At 40.8% G+C, this 12,337-nt stretch overlaps 1 protein-coding gene across 1 annotated transcript; it reads right to left on the bottom strand.

Moving 5' to 3' along the window:
* Positions 1-661: 661 nt before the first annotated feature.
* Positions 662-10,441, bottom strand: LOC113032918 (uncharacterized). The gene is made up of 5 exons (XM_026186056.2): positions 10,284-10,441; positions 7,602-7,781; positions 6,382-6,606; positions 4,289-4,430; positions 662-3,332 (listed from the first exon to the last, which is right to left on the bottom strand). Exons 2-5 carry the CDS (start codon positions 7,744-7,746, stop codon positions 3,209-3,211), a joined length of 636 nt encoding a protein of 211 aa, XP_026041841.2. The 5' UTR covers positions 7,747-7,781; positions 10,284-10,441; the 3' UTR covers positions 662-3,208.
* Positions 10,442-12,337: the final 1,896 nt, after the last annotated feature.

Genomic DNA, 12,337 nt, shown 5'->3' on the forward strand with positions numbered 1-12,337 from the left:
GTCAGTGGGTTTTTCCCCATAAATGTTGTCAGGTTAGACTTGAAGTCTTTCAGTCGATTGCTGTGTGTGTGTGTGTGTGTGTGTGTGTGTGTGTGTGTGTGTGTGTGTGTGTGTGTGTGTCGACACTGTAGCATTATTTCAGTACAGGTAAACTGAAAAGTTGTGAAGTGCAGTAGTTCAAAGTACTAACAATGAGAGGTGAAAGTAGTTCTTTACCTTACTCACTAACATGTGATATGACAAGCAGTTAAAGTTAGTACCTAAAACTGGTCAGATCTTTGCAAACACTAATAAAGAATGAAAGCCACTGTGAAATCTCCATCCATCTTCTTCCTCCTATGCAGAGCAGGGTCGCAGAGAAGCCCAGACCTCCCTCTCCCCACACACCTCCCCACCACGGCGTTCCCGGCCAGTCGAGAAATATCATCTCTGCAGCGCTACCACTACATTGGACACTGATGTGTCACTCCATACACATCAGTTGTCCAACTGAGTGGACATGTAGTAAACTCTTTGAAAAGTACATGTTTAAAAAAATGAAGTTTTAAAATCATAATTCATACACGACACGTTTAAACTCCTCCAACTGAAAAAAAAACACCAGCAAAGAGGTGTGAGGATGCTTAGAATTTGAAACTGTGATCCTGAAAACATTCACCGCTACAGGGTTTATTTTGTATTTTATTAAATATGCTTTTAAAACAGAGAATTTGAGATTATTTTATCACTAGAAGAAAAGAAGTTTTTCTGCTTTACAAATGTGGCAGTTGGCTCAATCCCTCTGCTGTTCGTCTTCTTCTCCTGTCTCAGCTCACAACAAGCTCCCAATGACAGTCGTGCATTACCACTGTAATCCAAATCAGTCCACGTCTGTCAACCAAGAGCAGAGCCTGAGCAGCAGGGAGCCCCTGCAGATCTGGGTGGAGAGCCTCTGTGCTTGTCCTGTGCCGTGGGAGACCTGGGTGTAGGCACCATCTTCCTCATCATCCTCTCCTTCAGTGCAGCTGCATACTTCCTCCTTGGTAATGGTTTGAGTCCAATAAGTAATCCAAACCTAACAACTTATAAAATGTTGTTCCATTTTATCATCATGTTCACTCCTCAGCAGGAGCATGAAAGTGTTGCTTGGATTCCAAACAACATCATTTAGTGATGATGTTTATTGTAGATCAGATGTCACAAAGTCCACGACTGTTCAAGATGAAAGTGATACAAAGCAAATAGTGAGACTGTATACAAGTAACAGAGTCCAAACATCAGGTCGTGCTCATTTAATTTTCATTTAATGTGCAAAGTTTTGTTTAAAAAAAGTTTATAGTTTCTTCCCATCTTCTGTCGGCGAGAGGGGAACGTAGATGCTCATATAAACAAGTTTCCAGTAATGGCATCAGTTGATGTAGAAGTAATCCCTGTGAGCCCAAAGCTCAGGCTCTCGTCTGCTCTAAATCCTTGTTTCTGCTTGTGTGTCAGTGAGCGTCGCTCCCAGCTGTTCTTCTTCCTGCTGACAGGCTCCTGTGCACTGAGACCCTTTCGCAGCAGCAGTGGTGCCCAGATCTCTCCAGAGCACAGCGTGTGGTGCATGATCTGCTACCTGTTTGCCGACAGGAGGCCAGCAAGAAGACGCGACACAGATGCGACAGATTGCACGCAGGACGCCGAACACTGCAGCTCGCCTCGGCCTGGCTCTATTCTACAGTGTGCTTAAAGCACAATGAGAAGAATCACACACCTCTTACAGAACAAGTCAGACCCTACAGCTGATTTGTTGAATGCTTAATAAAAGACACTTTAACACTAACAACCAGCAGTGACGATAGCAATAACATACTGTCACCTTAAAAGGAGAACTTTAACTTGAGCCAAGAAGTTTTTCTTTGTACAATTAACAAATCAAAGGAAAAAGAAATGTAACTCCAGCTCATTCATTTTCCACTGCTGCTGGAATAATTGGGACTTTAAACTGAGAATATTCAGTCAATCAAGAGCTTTGATGTGAAAATGCATGTTTGGGTTGCCTTTTTTATTGAGCCACGAGATGGCAGTAATTTACAGGATGGATGCAAACAGTCATGAGAGAAACTTGGCAGACGCTGTTTTAGCTGTAATGAAAGAAAGGACTGACGGTACGTGAGTAATGAATGATCGAACACTGCTCATCCTGCTTGTCCTGACAGAAGGCTGCTGCTTTAGAGAGGAGAGTGACTGAAAAACAGGCTTTTTCATTGTTTTCTGACACATCACTGAGTCCCTATTGACTCTCATGTTAAAAGACTAAAGTACAGCAATAACCTGTAACTTGGCCACTTGGGTTTATAAAGCCTTAAAGTTAGAACAGTGACTACAATAACCACCAGGTGCACCAACAGCAGCAGCTGTAGCTGATAGCGGACTGCCTGTCAGCAGACAACCATGGACTGTGTACTTTGGATCATTTGTTTCCAGAAGGACCGCTGACGCAGAAAAATCACACATAGTTATTATAAATACAAGTAAAACAAATGAGTTCTTTGTTTTATATACTAAGAAACAAACGTCTTTAACGAGACAAAATAATACACAAATTCTTCTTTCTATTCATTGATGGCTTCTCAGTTATTACAACACAAAACACATAATCAGGTAAAGTGAATAATCATGAATCCTAAATCAGTCCAACATCCGTGTGGATGGAAGAAAAGCTGAATGTGGAGCATAACAAAATAAAATGTACAAAGTCATTGACAAACCTATGTAGCTGTAGTTACAGGTGAACACACCTGAGTAACACGGCCTTCAAACGGACTGTTTGCAGTCTGGAAGTGCTTGATCAGCTCGTCACAGGACTTCAGTGAACTCTAATAAACTCTTTGGTTGTTTGTTAGCCGTGTCCTGTTCTCTTCATCCTCACGCTCTCCGTTTTCCACATTCTACGTTTTTCTAGTTTGTCGCTACAGCTGTCATTTGTCCAGGTTTTATTTTGAAACAACACTCCTGCTCCACTAACAGTATATGTTGGCATGTCAGTTGTCCACAGAGATCTCATTAGTTTGACATTTTCTCAGGTGTCCCTGCAGTGCATAAACACCGTCGTCCCTCAGAGGTCACCCAGCTCTCTGAGCAGAGCGTTGATATATATCTGAGGAGAAACTACACCACCTCATTAGGTGTGTTTGTGTGCGCTGGTCATGTGGTGATTCTTTTGGGGTTAAACTGACTCAGAAGGTTGTGATCAGCTGGTGATGTGCTGTGGACTGCTGAGTCCTGGATCAGGCTCGTCTTCACTGGTGTGTGACACGTGTGAGATGGTTAGTTTGACCTCACGTTCTTCACCGCTGGTCTCCTCTGATAAATTCCTGCAAGGAAACACAATGAATATGTCCCAGTTTGAACCAGTATGATAAGTGTGCGTGGTACATAGTGTATAGTATATGTTTTTGTGCGTATGCAGGAGTACCTTAGCTGTTCCTACGAGATGTTTTCGACTATTTTTAAAAGCTAACTAATGTTTTGTTTTCTAGTTTGTCACTGATCTTCACCACATCGGGAATAAAACGTCTCTAGCTAGGATGTAATGGTACAATAATTCCATCGTTCCTTTCAGAAGTTTTTGTTTTTTACTGATGATCCTTTGAGAAATGTAATAAAAACACTCACAGCAGCAGGGGGCAGCATGTTACCAGCGACTGGGTTGAGATATTCTGTCCTCAAGAACAAGAATATAAATAAGAAGAAACTGAAATAAATAAGAAGATGTTCTTAATGGTTAAATTCTGCGTACACCCTCTTGTGATACAGTTTCATGTTATATAAGCACAGCTCTGTCGTGGTCCAATATCAGCTCCTATCTCCTGAACACACTGATGGGAATAATATGCAGTCATTCTGCTTACACCCGGCTGTGTGGGATTACTGCTCTTGGCTCTGAGAAACAAGACAATGTTGTACATGCTTGATGAACACCCAGTTCCAGTGAATCCCAGGGTCTCCCCCTGTCACTGCACTGGTATTTTACAGAGTTTCTTTTTATAAAACATCCTGTAACTTTATCCTTTTTCCTTCTTTGTTGCATGGAATAATGCCATGGATATAACAAATCCCATTTAGGCCCAGCGGACATGACTTTCCATGCACTGCAGTTGCTCTAATTGCTTGGGAAAATAGTTTTTGTCTCCCCACCCTCGTGCTGACATCACTTCTGAGACCTGTTTGGGAAAGGAGGGTGAAAACTACAAATGTTTATCCCAAACAAAGCTGAAAGTGATGCAGATTCATCGTTTCCTATGACTTAGAACAGCCTCTGTGCTCATACCTCATCTCCCGTCCGTCTGTGTCCTGCTTCTCATCTTCACACAGTGATGACGGCAGATATAGATGGAGCTCTGAAACCTTTGTGGAAGCAGGATGTGTGTGTCGAGCCGGCCTCTCGCTGTCGCAGGGGGTTCTCGAGGTCTCTGTGCAGAGTATGTGTTTCAAAGAGTTTATCACTCTAAGACACGCAGCTTTGAACTTAGACACATCTACACTGCAGATGTCATTTACCGCTTGATCTGGGTGATAGATTGGGCATGACTACATCTGAACAACTGTGTCTGCTTATCACTAGAGGATATCCAAAAGGCAATTACCCAAACTGCAGCAAAAACATCCATTAATCCAAATACAGCAAAGCCAATAGAAAAATAGAGAAAGAATGACAATGAAATGAGATTATTTGCTAAAGTCACCACAAACATCTGTTTCTCTCCAAAGCCAGAAGAAGAATTCATATACGCATGTTGTCTGGATATGATTATAGAGATTTACAGGCAGATGGAAGCTGTTGTGTTTGTGTGCATGTGTGTTGATCAAAAGCTCTTTTAAGTGGTTAGCAGTGTGAAAAAACAGCAGCTTTAGCCATCATTGCTAAACGTACACATGAATACCACCAGATAGTTCTCAATAATAAAGACGATATTGTGTTTGTTTGATCAAATCCCCAAATCACATCTGGTTTATTTTCATCAATCAAACTGTAGAATTTCTCAAAGCTGAACATCAAAGACGTTTCTTAAATACCTATACATGAATCTGAATGACATCTACGTCTTACTTCAAAGAGCATTTACTGGGGTCAGGGTTGAGTTTGCTTAAAAATCATAGTTTTAAAACCATGAGGTTACATTTCAAAGGATTCATTTTGACATTTTCGTTTAAGAACTTTTATAATTGATTGATCCAAATGGTAACATTGTTATGAACAGAGGGACGTTAACTGAAGCCTAAGCCTGTGGGATGGATGAATTTGAAGAGGCTGTGATTCTGTCTTGATTGGTATCAATAAGACAGAATCAGTCTGCTGTTAATGTGGGACTGAATGGGCTCAAGCTGTGAATGAGATGTTTCTAATAATGTTTTTAATGATATGGAAAAAAACTGTAAACATATCTTATTTTTATTTCTGCAAACACAGAACTACTTAAATTCAGTTCAGCATAAGTTGAAACAGAACTTTTTAGCATCAATAGCGAGGCAGTTGATGCAGGACAGCGATCGCCTTCTGACTGTGGTGGTCACTGCACTGAAATACTGAATATGAACACTTGAATGTATCACACATTTTTCCTGGTTGCAATCCTATTTGTACTTTAGTGTGACTGAACTATAGGACTGCGCTTTGTAATATGTCACATGACCAAATGATACAAACTCCCCTAGAACTTAATGGGATTTTAATGTGTTTTGTTTGAAACAACAGTGAAATCATAGAAAGAAGAAATAACTGTAATATAAGTCATTTTAAATAGTGTGATGTTAAGCTGTGCATGCATGTCTGCATTTAAAAGGAAAGTACACACAAATAAGACTGCAAGTCATTTCAAGCAGTGTGTAACTTCCAAGCAATTCAGTGGAAAAACAACATTTTCCCATCTTTATATTCACTGTGCTTTTAGTGCCAATGACTATGTTGTACATGTGGCTTAACCTTGGCTTTCTCTATTTGGATTATGCATTGTATTGGTTTGCATCACAGATGTTTAATTAGTCAGTTGTCCTTTTGTACTAAAAACATAAGAACTGATTCCACTTTTCATATTAGAAAAATAAATAAACAGCAGCAAATACTGCAGGACATAGGCCCATGTTATCTTATAATGATGGAGCCAAGGCAAAATGAAAGAAATAATAACTTTTCAAAAATATTTATATTCAAACCAAAGTGTAAGTGAGAATAAATAGAGTTGTGTGGAGCATTTTTCATCGTTTTGGCCTGTTAAACAAACATATTTGTGGATCTAGTGTAGAGTAATCACTAGAATTAAACAAATGTAACATGTAATGAAGGCCGTGTGCCTGCTGTGGAGTGAAAACTGAAAACACATTGTGAACGTCATTAGCACTGGACGTGCTTTTGGATTCACTCACCTGTTCTTTCATCGACTGGATCTTTGCTTTGGCCCACAGTGGGAGCTCCACTTTGTGAGGTCGTCTCAGGTCTGCTCCCAGTTTTGGACCTTGATGCTGGTTTTGCTCTGCTTTCCAGCCTCAGCCTGATGCTGCTGAGCAGTTTCTCATCTCCTCCCCCTCTGCTCTGTGGGATCACCCTTCCACTGCTGGGCCTCTGCAGGAGGGGGCAGCAGTACCCCTGCACTGTCACAGAAAATTGGAAAATTAATCTTCATCATATTATATACAATATTTAGCAAAACAAATGGGAATAACTCCATACATCACAAAACAAGACAGGTTTTATTCTCCTGACATTTACACTTGTCTTTTCCTTTGGGTTATGGTTACTTATCAATGTGCCACTGCCAAAGAACCTTTATAGGTATGTTAAGGAAAAGGGAGACCCTGGAGATGGCGGCATCATATTCCACATTGAGATAAATATCTTGTGAGTGCCTTCTTAAGTGGAAGCTCAAACTTTTATAAAGTAAACTAACATGAAAAGAAAGAAAACTTTACTGTTAATCACAACTGAAGGTGTGCTGTGGTATCAGGCAGCAACAATGTTGCCAGTTCAGTCGTGGATCACATTTGTTCCTTGAAGTCAAATAAAACACTGTGATAAAACATTACAACATGTGACGTATGGAAAACCATTTCACAGGAATATTTATCTTTCCACTGGAACTGGTCTGTGAAACACTGACTGCAATCACAGCATGTTGTCAAGACTGGACCAAGGTCCTGCACCATGAGTAAAATAAAATAAAAACAAAAAAACAATATAAATAATTTACAAAGAAAAGGGAATAAAAATAAAAATTGAGTAAAAATATAGTAACTAATATAATATATAAATGATAGTCAATAATAACAAAATAATAGAAGTGAAAGATAAGCACTGCAGAAAACGACACGTTACGTTAAAGCTAGTCTGAAGCTGAACAACCTCATGAAAAGAAGTATGTTTTCAGTTGGGAACTGAAGACTGATAGTGAGGTAGAGGAGCTAATCTGAAGAGGGAGAAGCTTCCAGAGTTTTGGGGCTGTGACTGAGAATGTACAAGCCAAGCAGGAATTTATAATTACTGGAAGGTACTGAGAAATAAAGTTAGCAGCATGGGACGCAGAACTGCTAGATACCAGGGAGTGAGGCCATGTGAGCACTCACAATATTTTAAAACTGATACTACACACCTTGGAGGCCCAAACGCTCAGAGTCTCTGGACGAAAGCCACGTGCCAGTAGACGTCCTCAGTCTTGGTGGAAGGAGGTGGAGTCCTGTACCCGCTTGAAAGGATTTGGACTGAACGTTCCTTCTTTGCTCACTGTGGTCATTCATGCTTTCACCTCTATCACAGTGCTGCTGTCATTCATCTGTCAGCAAACATGCAAAGACAGACAGGACACAGGCAGTGAGCATCAAATGTACTTTCACTAGGTTTGTTTTTGAACGCTATTACACTAAGCACTTTTATGGGCCTTGCAATTCTCATGAAATTAAGGAGTTACATGAAAAAAATACTTCTAAGAATCTGAACTTAGTAGGAGCTGAAACATATGTATATATCTCTATATAATATATAGAGATATATATATAAAAAATCTGCATTCTCAGAGTAAAACCATGGTTTACATGTTACAACATAATGTGTCAACCACATGGCCTGAATATTTCTTACTCTGCATACAGGAAGTCTGTAGGCGGTGCACAGGGCCTGGGACATCTGTACCACATTAATTACATTTTTTTAATTATTCATCTAAAGTCTCAGCGATGCAAAAAGTCATAAATAATAAAAAAAAACCATTTTATTTTGGTTTCCTGTGCACGCTAAACAACTCGTTTTTGTGTTTGCTTCTTCATTTGGTGGTGAGTACTAGTATAAAATCGAGACTGCAACATTACTGCTGCATCTGCACATTATTTTCAAATAAACTTAATCTTTTGGTAACAAAGCATTTGTGTAAAATTCCCACAAAACTGTACAAATTTCCAAAATCAGCCAAGATGACATGTTGATATATGAAATTCAACAGTCTGTGAACCAAAATATGAAATGTATTATAACACATGACTGACAACACAACAGCAAATTCAGCAGTTTTTATGCTCACTAAAGGATCTAAATGGAAAATACGAATAGATACTGATTTATTTTCTAATGGCTGATTATCAGTTTAGTTACTCTTATGCTTCTTTTAAAGAATGCAAAGCCTTTTACTCCTTCACTAATTCACAGTGTTGCTTTTTGTCATGATATCCATTTGCTTGCATATGGATATATGCGCCTGGTATGTTTTCTTAGACTGAAGAAAGAATTAAAATTAAAACCTTTAGCTAGCGTGGTAGTTAATCAGAGGTCTGTTCTCCTAGAGTCAACCTACATCCATTCAAACCTCCTGACTGAGAGGAGCGAAAACAAAAATACACTCAGGAGTGTGCATCACCTCAGGGTCAACCCACAACCTCTGGGATAAAAATAATTCTAAACAGGGAGGGCTGGATGGATGTATCTGTCTTTGTTTGGCTGTTTGTTGGATGCCGCCTCCACCACGATGCCGCCCTGGGCAACTGCCCATGTCGCCCGTATCAGAAACAGCTACTGGCTCTGGCCATTGTGGTTCTCTGTGTTATTGCACGGTCTTTACCTTCCAATATAAACCACCTTTAGGCAACAGTTGTGATTTGGCCCTGCATAAATCACAATGAATTGAACTGAATTAAACTGAGTCTTTAAATCACATTTGGACTGTTCTTGTAATTTAAAATCCAATGTGCTCTTTAGTTCATTTTGTGCATGTTTGTTTGTTTCAGATCAGCTTGCCACACTTAATGCCTGATGTCAAAGCAATGGACAAGACAAGTGAAAGACCGTGCAGGGATGGTGGAGTGGGTGAAAACAAGCGTTAGGGATGATTTGTGGCAGCAAAAGCAGCAGAAGTGAAAGAAAAAGGAATGAAAGTAAGCTTTACAAGGCTGCAGTGACAGGAGAGAGCTGGAGGCTGCAGATTTAAAGATGTCAAGGTCAAGTTAGAGAGGTAAGGTTGAGATGGTTTGGACATGTGCAGAAGAGGGATGGAGGATAAAGTAGACAATACTCCATATACATGTTGAATATGGAGCAGCTAGGCAGGAGGAAAAGAGGAAGACCTCAGCAAAGGTTCATAAATGAAGGAGGACATTCAGAGAGTTGGTGTGACAGAGGAGGATGCCAGGCTTAGATGGAAGAAGCCGAGACGAAGACATAAACCTTCAGTACTTTCTGTCCTCTTTGTCATGTTGTTCAGTGTGTAACCCTTCTGTTCCTGTATCTAACTCAGTATGGTCCTAAGAGAAATAAAATATTACTAATCACAACCACATGTAACAGTTGGGTGCCCCTCCCTCACCCTAGGTCATGCAGACGGCCTCTTCCTGTTCTCCCTCCCCACTTTTCCCAGGTGCTTGCTAATAGCAGATGATCTCTTTAATAATGTGGGGTCTTTATCTCGCAAAATAAAGAATCTTGAAAAGACTGCTGCTGTGAACTGACACTATCTAGATAACGCTGCGTTTTGTGGCCAGCAGCAGACTGATTAGAGAATAACCATTTGTATAGTATAAGAAGACCTGACAGACGTTTGTTTCTAACCTGGGACAATCCTGGCCAGCTGTTCACGCAGGTTTTACAAGCCTGCTTCAACAGCCTCATGGATTTTAAAATAAAACAGACGGCATGCACCTCTGGAACGGATTTGGCCCTTTGGTTTCAGTCACTTGGACTTGCGGGGTTATCTACAGCGTTTTAACAAGAAGCATGTGTGTGTGGTTAGAGTTACAGTTCATTAGACTGTCTTTCAGCAACTTTCTAACTATGATAAAAGTTCTGCTCTTACCTGCTCTAGTTCAAGTCTTTCAGCACGTCTCCCTGAGGAACCACATAGTGCAGTGTTGAATGAAATCCCATTTTGTAATGTTCCTCTGAGTATGGATCCACACCCAAACGCTGATTTTAGGAGCAGGCGTGTTACTGTAGTCCTACTCCACTGTTGCTAAGGAGCCGAGCGCTGCTCTCTGGGTCTGTTTGTGGTTGGTAGGGGTGCTGGAGAGGTGGGGTGACGTGTTTTTCTTCTGTCATAGTTACAAGCCTTGGTTTGTATGTTACAATGGCATTATAGTCGATATGACTGCTTTCTGGTTACCATGTTGAAGGTCTTAAGCTGAACAATGGGCTGAAAACAGCTGATGGAGTTTATATGATCACGCGCAGCATGTTCATGATTTGACCCTGTGGTGTTTTTCCTCCTTTCCACTGGGTTAATTGGTGGGAACAGTGCTGCTGGAACATTGAGAGGCCTGTTCGTCCTGCGCCAACAGAGCTGTGGCTCAAGCTGTTAAAGCGTGAAAATAAAATCCAAACCAAGTGTTGTAAACTATCCCAAAGTACAAGGGTTTATGGGTAACATAGACATAACAAAAATCTGAAATGATGCTCATTATTATCTGATGTGAACACCTTGAATCAGGACTGTCTGAAATCGCTGCAGGATACCAACATTATTCCACGTTAGAGCTTGTAACGACACATTTACAAATTAAATGAACCTTTTGTGCTTCTCCTTATTTTCTGGAGTAAACTCTTACATACATACTGTTGTGAATATTCATATTGTGGCGTGTTGGGGGAGCAGCTAGTTCTCTCCCATCATGCCTTGGGACACGTGCTGCTGTTTAGATGTTCTTGGTTTATTGTTTATGATTACGTTACTTTTAATTATTTTTAATTATTAACTATTACTGTGCATAATTATTAGGCAACTTAACAAAAAACAAATATATACCCATTTCAATTAGTTATTTTTACCAGTGAAACCAATATAACATCTCCACATTCACAAATATACATTTCTGACATTCAAAAAGAAAACAAAAACAAATCAGCGACCAATATAGCCACCTTTCTTTGCAAGGACACTCAAAAGCCTGCCATCCATGGATTCTGTCAGTGTTTTGATCTGTTCACCATCAACATTGCGTGCAGCAGCAACCACAGCCTCCCAGACACTGTTCAGAGAGGTGTACTGTTTTCCCTCCTTGTAAATCTCACATTTGATGATGGACCACAGGTTCTCAATGGGGTTCAGATCAGGTGAACAAGGAGGCCATGTCATTAGTTCTTCTTCTTTTATACCCTTTCTTGCAGCCACGCTGTGGAGTACTTGGACGCGTGTGATGGAGCATTGTCCTGCATGAAAATCATGTTTTTCTTGAAGGATGCAGACTTCTTCCTGTACCACTGCTTGAAGAAGGTGTCTTCCAGAAACTGGCAGTAGGACTGGGAGTTGAGCTTGACTCCATCCTCAACCCGAAAAGGCCCCACAAGCTCATCTTTGATGATACCAGCCCAAACCAGTACTCCACCTCCACCTTGCTGGCGTCTGAGTGGGACTGGAGCTCTCTGCCCTTTACCAATCCAGCCACGGGCCCATCCATCTGGCCCATCAAGACTCACTCTCATTTCATCGGTCCATAAAACCTTAGAAAAACCAGTCTTGAGATATTTCTTGGCCCAGTCTTGACGTTTCAGCTTGTGTGTCTTGTTCAGTGGTGGTCGTCTTTCAGCCTTTCTTACCTTGGCCATGTCTCTGAGTATTGCACACCTTGTGCTTTTGGGCACTCCAGTGATGTTGCAGCTCTGAAATATGGCCAAACTGGTGGCAAGTGGCATCTTGGCAGCTGCACGCTTGACTTTTCTCAGTTCATGGGCAGTTATTTTGCGCCTTGGTTTTTCCACACGCTTCTTGCGACCCTGTTGACTATTTTGAATGAAACGCTTGATTGTTCGATGATCACGCTTCAGAAGCTTTGCAATTTTGAGACTGCTGCATCCCTCTGCAAGATATCTCACTATTTTTGACTTTTCTGCGCCTGTCAAGTCCTTCTTTTGACC

The sequence above is a fragment of the Astatotilapia calliptera genome, chromosome 12 (assembly GCF_964374335.1).
Source record: "Astatotilapia calliptera chromosome 12, fAstCal68.1, whole genome shotgun sequence".
In the NCBI taxonomy this organism is placed as follows: domain Eukaryota; kingdom Metazoa; phylum Chordata; class Actinopteri; order Cichliformes; family Cichlidae; genus Astatotilapia; species Astatotilapia calliptera.